The sequence below is a fragment of the Uloborus diversus genome, chromosome 1 (assembly GCF_026930045.1).
Source record: "Uloborus diversus isolate 005 chromosome 1, Udiv.v.3.1, whole genome shotgun sequence".
NCBI lineage: Eukaryota > Metazoa > Arthropoda > Arachnida > Araneae > Uloboridae > Uloborus > Uloborus diversus.
Window position 1 is genome coordinate 134071707 of NC_072731.1, and position 21263 is coordinate 134092969.

The 21263-nt window shown below is 32.1% G+C and overlaps 1 protein-coding gene across 1 annotated transcript in view; it reads left to right on the forward strand.

Moving 5' to 3' along the window:
- LOC129235179 (sodium channel protein para-like) overlaps positions 1-11995 on the forward strand; it is a 72241-nt gene extending 60246 nt beyond the window's left edge. Inside the window, exons 21-26 of the mRNA XM_054868877.1 lie at positions 121-375; positions 2402-2458; positions 2537-2663; positions 2869-2969; positions 3209-3485; positions 9703-11995. Coding sequence (XP_054724852.1) covers positions 121-375; positions 2402-2458; positions 2537-2663; positions 2869-2969; positions 3209-3485; positions 9703-10682 — 1797 coding nt within the window. The 3' untranslated portion in view covers positions 10683-11995. The remainder of the gene's footprint in view (positions 1-120; positions 376-2401; positions 2459-2536; positions 2664-2868; positions 2970-3208; positions 3486-9702) is intronic.
- The last annotated feature ends 9268 nt before the right edge of the window (positions 11996-21263 follow it).

Sequence of the window (21263 nt, forward strand, 5' to 3'; positions counted from 1 at the left end):
TAAAATCAAATGATTGCTTCTTGCATGCTTAACCCTAGGATTGATTGTACTTTTAAAAATAGATATTTGTTTTTGTTATCCTCAGTTGTTGTTTTTAAATATCCCCTTTTGTCTTTTCAGTATATCTTAACATCATTAAGTCATGCCTTACCTTCATATGTTTTGGTGTTTCTGTTTGTATTCTATCTCTGGCTTATATTTGCTATAATGGGATGTGCCATGTTCAGTGGAATGTTGCAGACTTGCATTGATGCCAATGGATACAATCTTAATATTCTTTCTGAGTCAGACTGTTATGCTAGTAATGGTACATATAAGAGTTCGCCAGTAAATTTTGATTCGATTGAAAATAGTTACATAGCTCTTCTTCAAGTGGTAAGTTAATGGATTTCTCAAAATTGAAATGTTTAATGAAATAATTTTTATCATTTATTTATTCTTATTAAGACTTCAATCTGTATATTTTGATTAAACACAACTTCTAAAGCTGGGTGATTCCAAACATATATCACAATTCGCAACTCCAGAGCTCGTATATGCTAGCTTGCGATGATTAACAGTTCTACCGAAAAAGGCAAAACATTCCATTCCACGTGTTTTCTTTGAGGTAAATTACAAGCTTCAGACAGTTTGTTGTGTAATGTAATTTCAGAAGAATTGAAAAGCTTCCTATTAACACGATGAAAAATTACTGTCATTCACCAGGGTTCGTATGCTCCTTCAAAACTCCTTCATGTAGGAAATTTTTTTGAAGGGCCCTTTAAACTTTGTCATTTTGGTTTGAACTCCTTCAAAACTCCTTCTTTCTTAGTTCAAGCCTACAGTGCTGGTAAAAAAAATTGCATCACCCTCACATTTTCACAGCAATGGGATTATGTGAGAAGTTTTGGTCGACCGATTAACGATGAATGTATGTGAAATTCTGCAAAACTTATGAAATAAACATTTTACAGCAGGAATCCGATAATTGTTTACAAAGATCTGGGCTGTTTCTGAGCCAAGGCAAACTGCTGATCCCATGCTCATTTTTCCATTTCTGAACCTGCGTGTGAGTTTAGAGAAAAAAAATGACTTAACCCCATGTCAATTTAAATCTTAATAGCAGGATAAAGGTTTTTAAATTGTTACTTACCAGTTTTGCCCTATGGCAGGGAGCAGAATCATCCTGGAAAATGACGTTTGGAACTGAAGTAAAGTGATCCTGGATAGTAGGAAGCAATTTCTCCTCCAAAATGCCAATATACACCTGAGCGTTTACAGTTCCTTGCACAAAGCGAAGTCCACCAACTCCTTGATCAGAAATACATCCCCAAATCCCCCCCCCCCCCATTAATCTGGGATACGGGATGCTCGACTGTGTGTTGAATGCAGTTGGGATGATGTTCCTCTCCTTTGCGGTGAGGATGATTACAAATTGATCATAGAAATTATAAAGTTGCAGGAGAAAATATTATTAGATGACCAAGAAATTTCATAAATGAAGTAAACCATGCTCAAATGATGCTTGGCTATTTTTTCATGTTAAATGATTATTGCTTTTCTCTTTACCCCACTTCCAGCGCCAAAAGTCAGTTTGTCTAATTATTATTTAAATATTTAAAAATACATAAGCTGATGTACAATATTAAGTGATTGTGTTAAAAAAACAATTGTTTAGCAAATTACAGTTATGATATTGTAAAATGAGTCATCCTCAAGACTTGGAAAAAACTTCAAGTTAAGGGAAGTTAACTTCGAGATATTGAGAATAATTAGCAAGGAATTTAAGACAAATGAGTCGGGACTCAATAAAAACTTTGAGTTATAGTAATATTCGAGTTGACGGACTTCAAGTTATCTCAAATTCACTGTACTTTTAAATTTAATAGTTATCACTTTTCCTCATTTATTTATTTTTACTGTTATTCATCTATTTTAAGTAACATTTTTGTACCTAAACATAGCTTTTAATACTTGATTTAATATGGGCTCTTTCATAGGTATTGATAAAGCTTTTTGTGGTAGTATTTATAACAGAAAGAGCAAAATTTATTCAGAAATAACAATTTATGTAGAAAAATAGGGAGGAAAATGAATTATGCCAAGGATAAATATTTCTAATTAACAAGAAGGAAATATTAACATCATAAATTGTTGAAAAAAAAATATAAAAATAGATTTTTTTTTTTTTTTTTTTTTTGCTGGTGCAATTACTTTTTTTACAGAAGAACACAAAAAAATTTAACATCAAACATTAGACTTTGTAAAAATATTTTTAGTAAATAATCTCAAAATAATAATAATAATAATATTATTAATAATAAATGTTTATTTGTAAATAAAAAATCGATTCTGTCTTTTTTATTAATTGATGAGATCTTACAATACCTAAAAAGTTTAAATGAATGTTTATGCTTAACAGGCAACATTGCAAAATTGGATTAGTTTTGTGTCTAACATCATGGATAACTCTGATAAAGTAAGCATTTATGCTCTTAAAACTTTAAAATAGCTGTTTTTTAACTTAAAAGTAATATGAATTAATATTTCTTTTCAGGCTCATCACATGAGAAACGAGATTTATACAGCTTTATTTTTTCCAATGTTTATTATGTTCAGCACATTTTTGACTTTGAACTTTTTTGTTGGAATTACATGCTGTTACTTCAATGACTTGAAAAAAGGTACTTCAATATATATATTTTAATTGCATCCATTGTAAAACTTTATTATGAATGTACTTTAAAAACTCCATTCTCTCTGAAGAATTTTTAAATAAATGTTTTTGATATGCTTTCTTAAGAACATTTTTCATTATATATTTAAGTAGGAGACCTTCTGTATACGTCAAAATTTCGATTATAAACTTTTTCTCTCCTTCCCTCTCAGATTCTTTGAAAAATAGTGACAATGGAACAGAACATTTATACAAAACAGCAGTGAAAAAAATTGAGCAAACAAAATTACAAAAGGTGATACCACCTCCTAAGGTAAGCAAATAACAATAGCAATCGCAAGAGTTGTGTGTAGATGATAGTTTTTATGATAACAGAGCTGTAAAAAAATATATGTTTGTAATCAAATTTAGAATCTTAAAAGCAATAAATAGTCCAAAAAAATTAGTGTTTAGTTATGAATTTTAAAATATCTATGTCACAACTGTCAAATCTGAGGAGTGACTTTTTACAACATATTCAAATTCTTATTTTCGCCCTTTATATTTTCACAGCTGCATTTTCAAGCCTTCTTATATCGCATGGTTACAAGCGATAATTTTGAGATTGCTGGATTTGTATTCATTGGACTACACATGCTTTTGATTGCTTTGGATATGTATGACCCAGATCCATCAGAAATGTTTGCTTTAGCAATGACTGAACTCAACATTTTCTTCATTGTCATATTCACAGTTGAATGTATATTAAAAATGTTGGCATTCCGGCAGTATTACTTCTTATCACTGTGGAATCACTTTGATGTCATAGTTTTGACTTTATGCATTTGTGGTAAGCAACATGATTTCTTTTTTCAACTATTTCACTGTTAATAAATTTGTAATTGAAAAACTTTTATTAAATTTATAAAAATAAAATGCAAAATAATTAAATATGGAAACTTTTTTACAGCCCCCCCCCCCCACACACACACAGCAGAACTCGTTAATTTGAATCAGCTTGATTTAAAATCAAGCAATTTTTGGATCATGATATTAAAATCATTTTTTTTAAAAAAATTAAGTTGATTTTGAAGTTTTGGAATATGTTGTTCTATGTATAAAATATGCTGTATTTACAACATCAGCTTGAATTTTGTTTGTTCAGTGTTAGAACTTGTGTGATTTCAATGCATTAAAACTAATTATTGTTTCAGTATCTTGCAATATTGTTATTCTGCTAAAATGAAATAAAGGACAAAGTATAGATTTCTAATGATCTTGAATAACTATGTTATTATTAATAGTACTGCAAACCAATTAAATGATACTACGCAAAGTGTAATTCAGAATTTTGTCTACAATTCACAGAGGTGCACCCTATTTAAATACTATGAAGAACCTCTAAGTATGAGCTTCTCCCAAAAAAGACTAAATTCTCCTTAAACTACTCCTCTGAATCTTCATGCGCCCTGAAACCCCCTCCCCCCGTTTTTGTTCGCATCTCTGCAATCTATCATGTTATTGTTCAAAAGCATATACAGTAAAACCTGTGAAGTTGACCACCTGTCTAAGTTGACCACTTTTATCATGCACGGAATTAGCCATTACCATATAAATCAACCTCTGTAAGTTGACCACCTGTTAAAGTTGACCACTAAAGTAGTGCACCGGTCAACTTACACAGGTTTCACTGTACTGTAAAATTTAGAATATGTACATAGTAAGGTCTAAAATAAACGTATGTTTTAGTGATAGGGAAAAAAAGCGTGGTACTATGTTTAAAGCTGATATTTGTTCAGAATGCATTTAACCCAATCTATTGGGTTTTAGAAATGTTCTTTTGCACCTGTGTCATAGCTGCTTGAATGGCTGGAACATCATTGTAAAAAGCTCCTTTCATTGCAGTTTTTAGTTTCAGGAACAGAAAATAAATTTGCGCCATCTGCGAATTGATGAAGCACACAATAAAACACCTGTAGCTGTTGACTATTGTGCTGCCGATTGTCTAGAAGTAGCTGTGCGGTCCATCAGCGCCACACATACCAGGTGTCTGTCATCGTGAGCTGACGTCACATTTCGGGATCCACTCCCGGATTTCCGAGCTGTCCGACCCTCGTCCGTCCACTGCTTCCAAACACGCATGATTGTGCTGCTGTTACGCTGCACACGAGCGGCTACTGCACAATAAGACACTCCAGCTTCTCGAAGGCCGACAATTCTGCCTCATTCCAACTCTGCAATTTGCTCAAATTTCGCTTTCTTTCCTCCAAGAGGCATAGTAAAGATTCAGTTATAACGTTTACTCTAGCTTATAACCAACAACAATCATACACGCCTCGCTACAGCCGTCTATCTAGATTCGGTTCTATCCGCCGTTCAGAGGGCGCTGCTTAGCATATGCATGCGCTACTGGTCAGCAATTTTAATTATTTGCATATCATGCCCTACTTTACATTTTCTGCAATTTTCAGCTCACTCGCATAAGTCTTTCATGGTGTTGCAATTTTCACAAACAGGAGTGTATAATGACTGAAAATTTTTTGAAAGTTGACCGATTTTTGAGTTTTTTTTATGAATTTTTGAAAAAAATCTTTCTTTGTTTTTTTCTGGATTTAACTTTTTTCTAAACCCATCCCGCAAAAATTATAAGAGATTTCTTTCTGAAAATTTTGTGTGTAGTAGTCAAAACATTTCTCCCTCTACAGAAATTTTTTTTTCAAAAATATGCAATAGCTTTTTTTTTTACAATTTTTTTATGAAATTTTGAAAACACCTTTTTTTTTCACTTTTTCCTGGGTTTAATTCTTTCTGAACCCATCCCACAGAAAGTATGAGAGATTTCTTTCTGAAAATTTTGCATGTGGTAGTCAAAACATTTCACCCTCTTAAAAAAAAATGTTAAAAAATATGCAATAGCTTTTTTTTAAACACATCTAACTACACTAGCAATGCCCACAGTGGAAAAAAGCTTTCTTCCTTTCACAAGCTGTGACGTCATGATGGGGCAAAAACGTTCCTTCCCAATTATTGTGATGCAGTGCCTGGATTTTGATTTAATATTGAGAAACTGAATCTAATTCGCTGCAATGCTTCTTTTTTTTGCTATTGCTAACAGTAGCACTTGCTTTTTTCTTTTACTTAGGAATTCTTTCTTTTTTCAATCCCCCTTCCCCTGCCGGACATTTCGCTCATCTATTTTACGTAACATATTTGCATACTTTATTTAATTGAAATAAGGAAGTGTTTGTTTTTTCGCAAACACTACTTTTTGCACATTAAAAGGAACAAGGAGAGAGCTTTCGTTCGCACTATTTAACTAAATGAATAAAGCATAGTTTTTTGAATAATCTTTGTTTATATTAGGAAATGGGCAGTTAAGATAAAATAAATAGAGAGGGATGGAAAAAAATTAGAGATAGATCGTATAGGTAGATAGCCCCCGAAGGCGGCAATTTTAGCATAAAAAGGTGAATGACACAAAACGCAACTGGAAATAGGTATAAAAAGTACGAAAAAGATAGATATAAATCACTGCCAAATTTATTTAAACAGCCGCCATAGGCAGCGAACTTGGCATGAAAACGGAGGGGGGGGGGGGATTTTTTTAAATTCTACTTACATCCTTTAAACTTTTAGCAAGGGCATCACCGTGCGGGTACTGCTAGCTTTAATCTAAAACTGAAACATTTTGTTGTTTATGGATCACACCGTGTATCCTTAATGGAAATGTTTCATTCAGATGATAAATGACATACTGCAGGGGTAGGGGCAACTCTTAATGGTTCTCAATTTTTAAAGGTAATAGACTGTATCCTCTGCAGTCTGAAATACATGTAAAGATTTAGGCGGTTCTTATGCCAACATCTAAATTTTATTTCTTTCACGTGTTTCCTCCCCCAGCACTAAGTTCAGAGAGAACCTTCGACTCTTCTGTTATAGCAGGTGTGGGACATTCCGTGATTATTTTTACATTTATAACAATGAAACGGTACGAAACAGAAACTGGTGACGAAGATAAAGTATTGGTTTAAAAAATTAGTATAAGTACATATATGCATAATTTATAGCCTATGTCACTCAGTAAGAATGCATTTTTCATACAGTGAATGAATTTTTCAAATAGTTGCAATGGTTCCGGAGATTACCTCAAACCTATAAACACACAAAAATCCGTCCTCTCTTTATAATATTAGTATAGATTTTGCCCTACATTTACTACCCAAAAAGAGAAAGTTCCATTCAATTACGTTTATTTTTTTCTACCTTGTCTTTATTTATTTATTTTTTACTTCTCTGTTAAGAACTGCCCATTGTATGTCGCAATGGTTCGAGCATGCACAATGGCAAATGGTAAACCTGAAAATTCAAATTTTTAGTAAGTAGCCAGTGTTCAATTGAAACTTTTAAGCCAGGACTTCTTCAGAGAAAGTCATTGTGTACAAAATTTATCAAAATCTTAAGAAAAACGCGAGTTAAGTTGTTAGACTTGAATCAATTTCCACTTACTTGCTTCAATATTCTCAAAACCAGCTCTAACAAAATTTTGTACTTCTTTTCTTTCTGCTGCTGCTAAAAATCCCATGGCTTTTAGTTGATTTTTTCGCCCCCCCCCCCACGCCCAATTTATAAGCCCCAATTACCACTATTTAGCACTATTGGAGATATTTAGAGAGTTTAGGGTTGCCACTGGCGACTAAAAAGGCGACTTTTGCGACTATTTTTGACCGTAGGCGACTATGGCGACTTTTTTGATCAAAAACGGCCTGAAAGCGACTATTTTTCAAAAATTGGCAACTTTTTACAATTTTTGGCGACTTTTCAAGTTTTAGTGATATTTATTGAAAAAAAAAAAGAAGAAAGAGCGATGGGTACGATGTGCTCAACACATGTGTCGAGAAAAATGCTTCCTCTGTTTTAGATTTCAATCCTTTTGCATCTTGTAAATGTTTTAATGTTTTTGACACTCGGAAATTATTTTAGCATACGCTATCCTTTATAAACTTATTTTATGTTTTATTTTGATAAATATTAAAAAAGTAAATCTTTGGAAGCATGACAACATTAAACTTATATGTCGCGGATTATTTTCCCGTACTTGAGATTTCAATCCTTTTACATCTTGTAAATATTTTTATAATTTTGACAATCAGGCATAAGTTTGATTGTATGCTACCTTAGGTTAACTTATTTTGGTTTTATTTTAATCACTAACAAATTTTATATAATTTCGATGACGAATAGATGCTTCTTTGGTTTAAAGAGCCAGTTCAAATCTAAACTCATTACTGTTAAAACAAAAATAAAACAATACTAAACCCTTATTAGACCAATCATTTTAAATGGTAGTGAAACACAGGCAATTAAAACAAAAGAAAATATGCTGCTCGTTTTTAGTCTAAAATGTCTGACAAATGCTAAATGAAGACTAATTATAGGACTTTATTTGGCAAAATACCAACGTGTAAAAATAACAAAGGAACTGTAAAAAAAATGGCATATGGGCACACAAATCATATAAAAATTATCTGGAGGAGCTAAGAAAGTTGATAGACTTTGAGGAAAATAAAAAATTAAAAAGATGAGTTAAAAATAAAAAAAAACAGCTGAGAGAGGAATAAAATGTAAAACAATATCAACTGAACAACTCAAAAGACAAGGCAGAGGTGATTGCACAAATAAGAAACTCAATCAAGAGTCTTCAGATTCTCTATTAGAATTAGTAAACCAATGACTGAAATCAGCTATTGAGTAAAGTGATTAATCCGAAATTTAACATAGCAAAAGGAATTGAAGGTGCTGAAAAATTACGAGGAATAATAAAGAGAAACAAAAGTTAAAACTTATTGTTGACAAAAGAAAAACCAAGATTTATTGATTGTGTAACTAAAGTGTCCCTAAGAAATGTCTTATGTTTTCCATTTTGTCATCAAAGTTTAAATGTTCAAAATTTTCAATTATGCAGTCATTATATTTTTGTTTCAGTCACACAAAAAACTCAATTTATAACTCTTTTATGTTTTTAAAACCAGAGTAAGTATGTTTAAGTTGCCTTAAAATTAAAAAACAATATCTAAATTTTTTTTTTCACTTTGTGACACTTAAAACGTGACGTTACACATAACATCTCCATGATGTTATGTGAAAATATTTTTAAAACAGTAATTCCATCCAAAAATGCAAAAAATGAACTAAGTAAATGTTGAAGCAAGTTAAATCTGAGAAATTAAGTTTTGATTTTCTTGTATTTACTAGATGGCAGTTATGTTTCAAGATGTTGTATTGTGTGATTGTGTCATGCTATGTAGTTTTTGAGTTAGCAAATTAAGAAAGGATTATTGGTCAAAGCAACTTCAGATTCAAAATGCAACTGAACTGCTCCTCTGGGGAGACTATTTTGTAAATTTAAGGCTACTAAAGCAACTATTTTCAAGTAAAATTTTGATGGCAACCCTAAGAGTTGAATCATGTTAAAATTGTCGATATTGGAAAACTTAATCTCTATGAAACATTTTTTTTTTTTTGCATTGGGTTGTGATAAACTATTTAATATTTAAAAGGTTTTTAAACTCCTTAATGTAAGTGATGCGCCCAAATCAGGTAAGCTTATAGTGTTGGTGTTTTTCGGAAAGTGTTGATTAAAAAACTTTAGATTGGCGTAAAAGGAAGTTATGTGGTGCACATATTAGCTCATTTCTCGATGGAATTATTTAATTAACTTTGGACTGAGGTTTCATTTTGTTTTGTTAATATCCAAGTTATACTATTTAACCTGTCTTGTGTTATACCTTGTTGCTTTTCTCAGATAACTTTTCATCCTAAAATTCGCAATTTGTTGTTTTGAAAAAGAGATTCCTTGAAATTTAAAAACAAACAGTAATCTGCTAATTTTGTGTGATAAAACATTGGAATACCTTACCTCATTAAACTATATTTTTGTTGAAGAATGAACTCTTTTCAAATCTGTAAGCCTAAGTATTATTTAAACAGGATGTGGCCATTAAATACCATTTAAATTTAATTATTCATTTATTGAGCTTCACTGCATGAAATAATTTTTATTTTTATAGGAGCACTTTTTGAAAAACTATTCCCTTCTCCAATGTTACCCGCAATGTTACGTCTGGTACGTTTCATCAAATGTCGAAGATATCTCAGAAGGTATGCAAGAGGGATGTTGCCTTTAATGTACAGCTTATATACTTCAATTCCAGCTTTCTTCACGGTACTTATTCTTCAATTTCTGATTATGTTCATCTATGCAATTTTTGGAGTTTTTCAATTTCACAATGCCAGGCAATTGTGGGACATTAGTGAGGAATTGAGTTTCGAAACATATCCGAAAGCCATGCTTCTACTTTTCCAACTTTCAACTTTAGCAGGTTGGATCGATGTCTTGCAGTCACTGTTACAAAATGGAAAAGAATCTATGGTTGCTATAACTTTCATAATATCTTACATTATCATAATTTATTTTATAGTTATAAAAACGCACCTGATTATCATCCTAGACAGCTTCAATTCTGCAATGCATGAATATGAAAACATACTCTTACACGAGGATTATGAAATGTTTGCAGAAGTGTGGCAAAAGTTTGATAATAATGCAAGAGGCATCATCAAGTTTGGCAATTTGCCAGATCTGTTAGATGTCTTAGAAGAACCTTTTCACTTCGGAAAACCAAATCGTTTTCTCATTGCAACGCTCAATATACCAATATATGAAGGTGATGTGGTGTTTTATGCTGATGTCATGGATGCGCTGACTCGTGACTTCATGAGCCATCAAGCTCATCTGCTGGAAGTTGCAGACAGCATTCCTGGACTTTTTGACAACAAGGGGAAAACTTTGAAAAAAATCGGCAGTTCTCTTTGGCGCCAGAGACAAAATTACTGTGCATATGTAATACAAAAATCTTGGAGGTATTACACTGGAAAATTAGCGCAGTCTCCTGTTTTTTACAGCGAAGTAAGACTTGCCAGTGTTGGAGACAAGGTGGACACTTTTTTAGCAGCTGAAGCCCGATCCAGCAGTCATGCGTCCGTGTAAAGATCCTTGACTTTATATAAATTGCCTTGAAACTAATTTGTTGTATAGAATACTGCTCTCATGACGACATTTAGGATTTGACCTTTTAAAAAAAGTTTAATAACTATTGAAAACAAAAAACTAACAATTTATTGCAAAAAGCTGCAAGGCATTATAGAGCTTTTTTTGTAGTGGCAAGTTAAAGCAAATTACTATTTTTCCCTGTTTTAGAGCTTCTCTTGTTATAGCAGGTCCAGATATGCAGACCCCCTCAGCGCTGGGTCAATGGCCCAAGAAACCAATAAGACAAAAAAGCAATACTATCTCATGTATCGCTATATTATAACAATGCTGGTGTTAAAAATTTCACCAATTGAATACCTTGGTGCAAGAGGTAGAGGGGACAGCTCCACTTTTTAAAAATTTTCAGGAACCTAAATAAGTTTTAACAATTCATTTATAATGACTTTGTTTTCATATTTAATATTGTCTTAGAGTCTGCTTCTTCAAAACCAATTTTAATGATATATTAACAAAATATGTTAATTTTGTGTTTATTAATTGCTCTGTATAGAAGCTGTCCTGTTCTTGCTGCAAATACAAATAATACTTCAAAAAAAAAAAAAAAAGATTGTTAATAATAATTCACATAATATTCGTTTCTAATAAGGAACAACGGTTTTCTCCCCTTCCTCTGAAATTTAGCCTTACATCTATTTTTCCTTAACATCTAATAGAATATGTTCCTTTTTGTCTGCTCACTTTTAAAAAAAGTATAACATTTGAATTGTTTGCTTTTTATTTATTTCGTTTGGTTTTCAATGCTAAAATATGTTATAAATTTGTTCCGGATATTGTATGAGAGCAGTATTCTGTATCAATATTTTATCCCACCATGTTAACTGAAAAGTTAGAAATATAGTTAAAGCTCAGAAAATATGTGCTTCCATATGGGTTTGGATTATGGAATATTGTTGAGGAACAAAATGACAATTACTGATGTATATAAGAACACTGGAAACATGTTGCTCTTATATAAATATATAGTTTTAGAAATAGTTGCGTCAATTTTAACCTGTAAATGTGTAAATAAAAATTTAGTAGAGTTCCAGGACTTCACGCTACTCAAAACTAAACTTTCTCGTTGTTTTCTTATTTTAATTTTTGTATTTGCCAGCATATAATAGTGGTAATGATTCCAATAATCTGTGGTAATAGATTATCTTTATTTGATTGCGTGCAGTTTCTCTGAATGTTTATATTTATGCTGCAGTATGTAATTATATAACAGAAGGAAATTTATATTTTATATTTAACAACATATAAATATAATTGCTATGTATTAATTTCTTACTATTGTTTGGATCAAGTTTTATTATTCATAAAAATACAAAATTTAACTTTTATATGAGCTCTATAGTAAAACATGTGTGATACTATTACAGTAGGCTACGAAATATTTCACCTCTTAGGATGAATTATTATACAATTTTATCTTTTATAGCTAAGTAGAAAAACGACTTGTTGTTTCACAAATAATTTACTTAGTGCTGTTTTCATTTTTCCTCAAGCTTTTTCTATTTTTATATATTTTTTTTCTTCACAAATTTCTTTATTATTATTATTTTTTAAATAAATGTGGCAGTTTTGTGTGATACTTGTTAATGTAAAGAATTTAAGTCCACCCAAAAACAAGGTACTACCAAGGGCGTGCACAGAAATTTTGGGGCCCATCACAAATGACTTCTACGGAACCCCCTTTATATTGTTTACACCTACAGTGGCTCCCAAAAGTGTTCATACACCTATCATTTTCAATGAAATAGGCTCTTATCCATTGGTTAGAATTAACATTTCGAAATAGGTATTTTATTATAAGATCTATTATATATTTTTAACAAAACTACATGAAAATTTTTAATAAAACATTAAAACTTAATTTAAAAAAAAATCAAAACCCAAAAAGTACTGGAAATTTTATTTCACAAAAGTCTTCGTACAGTTTGAAAAAATGTCAAAAAATTAGTAAATAATCTAACTTTTTACTAAGTTTTTATTTAGTAGAATATCATGCAGTACCAACAACAGCTTTTAAACGTCTGGGAATAGATTTCATTGTTTTTTTTTTCTTCTTCTTTTTTTGTGCAATTTCTGAGTAAGTCTTTAGCCGCACTACAAGTCTTACTGTTTCTAGTTCGCTTTTCGTTTCAATGGTGTATTTTCGTAATCTAGCCACCAGATATCTCCAAATATGTTCCATTAAGTTTAAATTTGGCGATTGAGGAGATATTTCTAAGCTTAAGGACAAATTTTGAGGCACCAAACGCGAACATGTGCTTCTTATCGTTATCTTGGTAAAAACAAAGTTGTTTCCAATTACCAAATTTTGGGCTAATAGTTTAATATTGTTTTTTTTTTTAAATATTTAAATGAACAGCATAATTCATTAAATTATCAAAAAATTCCAAATTTCCAAGTCCTGATGCTGAGATGCATCCTCGTACAAGAACACCTTCACTGTCTTGATTAACTGATCCAACTAAGTTCTTAAGATTCCTTATTTTTTTCTTCCATTTACAATTATACAACAATTTAACCCAAAATGTTAAATTTATTTTTATCTATAAGTAAGACGTTGTTCCAAAACGTTTTGAGCTTATTTATCATTAATTTTACGCCGGAAAGCGTAAGCTTACTGTTTTTCGCACAAACAAGAAAATTTCTGCGGGAAGAGGTCCCACTTAATCCAGCTAATCAGAAACCTTGGCGAACAATCTTAGGTAAAACTTAAACGTCAAATGTTTCATTCCATTCTGCAGAAACTTTTTCAGTTCTGAAATGTGTATTTTTCATGCTTTTTTTAACTGTGAACCTCCGATCACGCTTTGTTAACTTTGCCAGTTGACCTTTTCTTACCTTGTTTTCGATCCGATTCGTCTTTAAAGCATTTTATCAAGCACTTCACTATAGAATGGTATAAATTAACCAACTTAGAGACATTTCAAACTAATTTACAGCTACTGTGAGGGAAAAAAATCAAATTTCGAACCGTGTTTGTTGTTTTCTACACATACGTGCAATTTTAAAATAATAAGCAGAATATTAGGGAATAAATACGCAAAAAATTAAAGGCAAATGACTTTATAGTATCATTACAATGCAAAAATAATAAAAAAAAACAGATATAATTTTAATTATGAATTTATTCGAAAATATTTCAGTGTACAATGACTTTTGTGGTGTATCTTTTCTTTGTCTCTTCGTTTTTTTCACAAATTTCAAAAGTAAAATCTGGAAATATTTTGAAAAAAACTACTGGGTTTTATTCAGAATGGCATAGGAATGGTGTGAAAAAAAATTGGATTTCATATTCGAATTCAGTTTTGGGTTATTTTGGTTTTACTACAAAATTTCAAGGTGTAAGAACACTTTTGGGAGCCACTGTATATTTCACCCCTCATTTAAAAAATATTAGGCCCCTTCAGGCTCGGTCCTGGGCCAACATGTGGGCCTTCTCCCCCCCCCCCCCACGCACCGGAGGGATACCTATATATTTTGAATTACATTTGAGGAGTTGCGTCTAAACTTAACTAACATTCTGTTATTTCTTCTATTCTTTCAGAAAGGGTTATGTAACATAGGCATTTGTTAAAATTTAGATTCATGTAAGTGGTGCTATTTTATGGAAGTGTAACATTTAGTGTTGTGTTCAAATTTGACATAAGCCAAATAACACCTTTTCTTTCACTTACCCCTTCAATTTCATACAATCATGATATATTGCATGATCAATTAGGTTAATAGCTCATGTATTAGGGTGGCCCTTATTTTTCAGTTTGACAAAAAGTTAGCTCCCCCCCCCCCCCGTATTTTGTTTTAATAGACCAAAAAATAAATAAATGCAAAGTAATAGCTAGCTAAATGGGAAAAGTTTAAGGTGTGCCTCAACAAGCATGAAATTATTGAATTTTCATGGAAAATAAGAATTTTTTTTTAGCTTTAAAAAAAATATTTTAGCAGATTTTAGTCGTTGGGAGTCCCAAGGGATAGATCTGCTTGGAAGGACAAAAATACTGACTTTACTAACCATATACTGACCAAATACTGACTAAAATTTAAAAAACTTAATTTTGGTGTAACAAAAAAGATTATCATACTTGGTGAAATAAATGCTAGCTTAATTTGTAATGTGCAGCAACACAATGTAAAGCTTATTTTGTACAAATTTTGACTGAAGGTTGTGAGTTTAATTCATAAATTTACTGAATTATGAATAAAAAATTTCTGAAAGTAGGAAAATAATTAAAAGGCCTTGCAGCAGGTCTAAATATTAAGGGATCAAGATCAGTGTATCATTCACATTTTTTTTCTTTAAAAACTCACAGGATAACACTGCTTTAAAAAAAATGTTTTTGATATCAGGAAATACAAAGTGAAAAAATAAAAATAAAAGAACCCCTGTAAATTGTATATTTTGCTAATTTTTAGTTAAAAAAATATTTTAGTAAAACCCAGATCAAACATTTACAGAAACTAAGTTCACTTATACTGAAAGACCTTATGAGAGTTAAAAGACACAAAGATAACAAATTAAAAACATACCTTTTTTTTTCTCATCTAGAAAGTTTACACAAATGTAGCTGTTGGGTATACCTTTGTGCTCTGGTATTATCTTCATTTTTACCCAGGGGGGTACCTCGCATGGATGTCACCCCCCCCCCACACAAATGTTCTATATAATCATGAAAACATGGAATTCATACAATATTCAGAAAGTACTACATTTGTGTTATAATGAAATTTTAAGTTGGCTAACGTACCAAAGACCAACTTTATGAATGTTTTTTTGGTACTTGCCCTAGAAACACATGTACAGGCAGGCCCGGATTTGGGTACCTGCAGTGTGAGGGACCCAACGGCCCAAGAAATTAAAAAAAACTGGCACACTAAGCAGGGTTGTTTGGTTTAAACCACGGTTTTAACCATGGTTTAAACCAATTGGTTTTTTTTTAAAAACCATGCGGTTTTCTTAAAAAATGTTTTTTTTTTTTTTAAAAAGCCAAAAAAAAATCCATTTTACAGGTTTACATTGATTTCCCCACACATATTGAAAAATGTAAAATTCCATTTATGCTAAGTTTCAGAGATAAATACTAAAATAGCAAAGTTGCTTCTTCAAAATGTATTACAAGCTTTAATCGAAAAAAAAATATTAATATATTTTTTATTTCATATATGTGCCATAAAGCAGATTTCAGTCAACTTCCATCATTATGCTTAATTTGCATGATTAGTTAAGATTTACTAAGGATTGAATCTTTTATTGTAGATGCAATCCATTATATTGCTCACTCCTGTTGCAGGGGTGTGACATTTTTGCCCATTTATTTGCACTTTCCTGGAATTTTAACTTTGACTTGTAAGGTAATCAACAGTCTAACTTAATTGTTTGCACCTAAAAATTAAGATTTGTTCTGCAGGTGAACACAAATAATATTTTTTGAATCAAATTTAAAAAAAAAAAGTTTATACTTCATATTATGATACATAATAGTTCATTCCTTATATTATAATGTAGAAAGATTAAAAGATAAAATTTTAAATTCCCAGAACAAAATGCAAATGTATGTGTAAAAATTGATTGAGAAATATATAAATCTTCACATATAAACTACACTCTCCATTGGTGGTGTTTTTTTTTTTTTTATTCTGTGTGCTCAAAAGATTTTGATTGGCTTTACACCTATGCTGCTTTATGACTATTGGGTGCAGATAATTCTTAGTTTTTTTCCCCCCTTTTGTTCATTGGAATTGGGATTTTGGTATTTGCTTTGCCTTAGCTAACCTGTGCAGTTTACAAAAGTTACTTATTCATATTGTTTTAAAAAGAATGTCTAATTCTGGTAGAAAAAAAGACCTAATCTGGCTTTCATTTGATGAAATCAAAAATGAAGCCAGTATTTTGTATCATGAAGGGTCTATATATACATGCATACTAATATGTTAATCAAGTCAAACATTTCAATCAATATTTCCCCGCAGAAAGCTATTTTAATTATTTAATTTAGTTACAAGATTTTGTTCTAATCTCTTTAATTAATCAAGAAATTAGGTATAATGTGACTATTGAATGACTGTTAATTACATGGAACCTTAATTACCTTCCGAAAATTAATTGTTTTTCTCGCAAATAATATTTAAACCAAAAAAACCTGGTTTAAACCAAAAAAAAACGGGTTTTTTTTGAAAAAAAAAACGGTTTTTTTACCAACCCTGACATTAAGACTTATCAACCTTGCAAATACACACTGCTGGCCTCTGGGGATGGACCCTACAGATTTTGTTGCAGAGGGGGGACTCAAAATTTGTAGATCAGGGTCTGTGTGCAGTGCCGTAGCCAAGTCAGAAAAGTGAGGGTTTGCATGAAATCGATGGCCCCCTAATTATTTCAGATAAATCTTAAACTTTCTGAAAAAAAAAATGGGGTTCAGTTTTTTCGTCACTACTAAGTATTCACAATATGAACCTAATCCTGAGTAAAATATTCACTTCATGACGAGGGGGGGGGTAAAACAGTTTCTTCCCTGGAAAGTTTTTAATTTAAATCTTTAAAATGTATTAACACATGAGATATTTAAAAGCTTTAAAAAACATTGAGAATAGTACCCAAAAAATGCTCTCATGTATATCTTCCAATGATGTTACCACTTCTTTCTTTGTTACCTTTCGGACAAAAAAAGGAAAAAAAAATCTATTTGATGAATCAATTTTTGGAGAAATCACACCTTATTTACCATCTGCATGACTAACGGTTTTGTACACATTTAAAAATAAAATATGCACACTTGTGCAACTTATTCTACAATGAACTTTAAAGTACAGTGAGAGAAAAGGAGGTTTCTTAAAATTAGCAAAAAAAAAATTACAATGATATTTTATTTTGTAGGTATTAAAATCAATTTAAATCAGATAAATTTAAAATGAAATTTTATTTTTTCCTGAAGATTTATTACATTTTTTTCCAACGGATATCCTGATTATCCTTTTTAATTACTGCCAAAACAAAGATACACATCAACCATCATTTTCTTAAAAAAATAAAATCATTCATAGCATTCCCATGCTTTGAATTCTCTTCTTTTTTATTCAATCAACCAATCACCAACTTTTGTCGATGTTATTAAATCTACACGAAACCATTTCAATTAAAGAATATGAAGTTTTTTGTTTATTTCTTAAAACTTAAAAATAATAAAAATAAATAAATACAATTAAAAAGAAACATTAACCTTTAAACATGCGCCTACTCACTGTAAATACACTGCTCAAAACAATTAGGGGAGCAAGCAAAAAAATCAAGAAAACCGTGCGATACAGCCGCGTATTGGCATAAAATGGGTAGTACACGCGTATCCATGTGTAATACAGAGAAAAAAAATAAAACAATGTGAAATTAAGCTTTAATTATTTGAAAATATGGGAAAAACATGAAAAGATGATTTAGGGCAACAATTTGGTTGCATGTAAACGATAAAAAAAAGGCTCTGAATTGACATGATGCATGAGTTTTAATAGGCCGTATGGTCTCCTCGAACAGCTAAGACTGCTGCACACCTGTTTGCCATGGATGCGATGAGGTTATCGATCAGACTTTGGGGAATATTGTTCCATTCCTCAAGAAGTGCAATCTCCAAGTCTGGGACAGTCACAGGCGGCCTTGGCTGCAAAGTAATGCGTCGTCCGAGCATGTCCCAAACATGCTCAATTGGATTCAGGTCAGGAGAGCACGCTGGCCATTCCATACGTTGTATTGTTTCAGCTTCAAGCATGTTCTCCACCAGACGAGCTCTATGTGGTCTGGCATTATCATCCTGGAAAATAAAGGAATCGCCAATGGCTCCAGCGTAAGGGATGACATGAGATCGCAGTATCTCGTCTGCATACCTGCGGCCCGTCAAAGTGCCATTCCGAATGATATGCAGGTCCGTACGTCCGCCTATGCTGATTCCACCCCATACCATCCAACCAGCTCGTCTGTATTGTGACCTTTCACGAGCGAATGCGGGGTTATTTCGGGTGCCCCTCTCCCGCCATACCAGAACGCGTCGAGTGTCACACTCCAGACTGAATCGGGACTCGTCTGTAAACAGCACTTGGCTCCAATCATGTTGCTGCCAATATCGATGTTCAGCAGCCCATCTTCTTCGGGCCGCACGGTGGCGTGGGGTCAACGGAATGCAGACCATTGGCCTACGTGCATAGAGCCCTCCCCCATGAAGCCTATTACGTACTGTTTGGCTGGACACCCTTCGTCCTGTTGCCAAGAACAACTGTCTTTGCAGCTGAGTAGCATTCTCTGTTCTGTTTCGACGGGCTGTTAACCGTATATACCGGTCATCAGTTGCTGTAGTGGCGCGTGGCCGACCTTGCCCTGGTCGACGTCTGACATTTCCTGTTTCTTGGAATCGATTCCACAGTCTTGCAACAACACTTCTGGCGACTCCAACAGCGTCCGCGACACTCCGTTGTGTTTGGCCTGATTCCAGTCGGCCTATGACACGCCATGCCATGGATTCAGGTAAATCACGTTGTTCAGACATTCTCTTAAGCTTGTCTCAAAAACAGAAAGACTGCGCAATCAAATCTCACAGTTACGGCAATAAAACAGACGTGTCTGCAACATCCCGATTTCTGGCCTTATCTTCTTTTTCTGGTTTGTGACGTCATGAACTTTGATTTGCATATAAAGTTTTCTTCTTCCGTTTATTGGCAGGCTGTAATTTATGGAGGATTCATTTTATGTTACTTATTGGTAGACATCTTTGCGCAATTCTGTTAAAACCATGTGCTCCCCTAATTGTTTTGAGCAGTGTATTTGCAACAAAAAATTATTTTTAACATTGTTAATTTCTTAAATAAAGAACTTAAATTAGTATTAATGTTAAAACATTTTAAATTTCTCAAAAATACCCTTAAAACAGTCAAATTTGAGAAATACTTTTCATATGTCAAGCTATCTTTAAATAAGATTGTTCGAAACAAATCTCTCTTCGATATTTATTCCTTTCAATTTCTGCATATGTGCTTGTGTTGTTACTTTTGAACCATTGGGAAAGAAAGAAAGAATTATGCACCCTCTCCAACATTTTTCGAACAAGAAATTTTTTCTGATGGGGGGGGGGGGCATCAGATAAACCAATAGACACACATTTCCTCATCTCAATACCTTACTTTCAAAATTTTTATTTTGTAGAATCCATTACCAAAGTTATTTAATAATTATTTCTTTTTAAAAAATTTTTACAACAGACTAAGCAGACTACAACAGACATATGTCTGTTCATTATTAAAAATATTTGTGGAAAGTAGACTTAAAAGAAGCTAACAGCAGATTATTCTTATCAAATAATGCAAACTTTACCAGGTTGGTAAAAACAGGTTGCAGTATTGGCAATGTCTCACTTTTTTGGAATTTTATGAAGTTTATAAGGAAAATATGAAACACAACAATGCCGATATTTTTCTTAAAATGAATTTCTCGGCAAATTATCAAAAAATACTGACTTTACTAAATTTTGAAAAAACTGACAAATACGGACCAAAATAAAGAATACTGACTTATACTGACCAGTTTTATGCCATGGAGTCCCTGAAATCCCAACATTATCAGGAGAACAAGCCATGGCAATTTATCTAGCAGTTGAAAAGTAGGGCTTAAATGGTAAAATTTAATCACTTAGCTCTAATAAAACAACAAGAAACATCAGTTGAATAAATGGTCCCAATTTAGATGATTGTATGTTTTGATTCTAATCAGTGCAACTTATGGTCCATACAGGGCCACTCTTAAAATACTCATGCAATACGCATCATTCTTCTTTCGCTTTGAAAGTTAATCGACACATAGCTTTCGTCGATTATAAAATGTGAAGTAAAAGGCATGCTTGTGCGGATGGCTTTTTTTTTTTTTTTAAATTTACCATTTCCTTTGTATCAGAAGATGAAAAAGTCAGCAATAAGTTTCAAAGATTTTTTTTTAATATACTTCAATTAGCAAAAACAATCTTCTTCAGAGAAATCTCGAGTTGTAGAGTACTTACTGTAAGTGTGGAAGTTCATTGTCAGTTGTTACATAATCCAAACAAATTTAGGTTATGAAAACTTTTCAATTGTAATTATTCAATAGTATTCTCTACTTTTCAATAGTATTCTTTTTTTTTTTTTTTTTTCAAAAAAAAAAAAAGCTAAATAATGCCATTAGAAATATTTTTTATACTATTCTTCAAATTATTTTTCTTAATAGTACACTTTCAATCAAAAGCGCTTTTTTTTTAATTAATTTATTTTTTGCGAAGTCTGAAACGGAGGTTTTTGCACAATTCTTTTCAAAACTAATCAACTTTTTAGCGATTAAATATGGATACAAATCCTTGGAGAGTTCAGTATTAATTGTTATGAAAAGTTTTTGGCTTTTTTTAAGCGTAAAAGGGATTTAAAGTAATAGAAAACTTGTATTTTCTGCAAAACAAACTTTATGTTCATAGAATAGTTTCTGTCGTTAACAATGAAAGAGAAAAATATTAGCTTGAAATTGATGCCAAA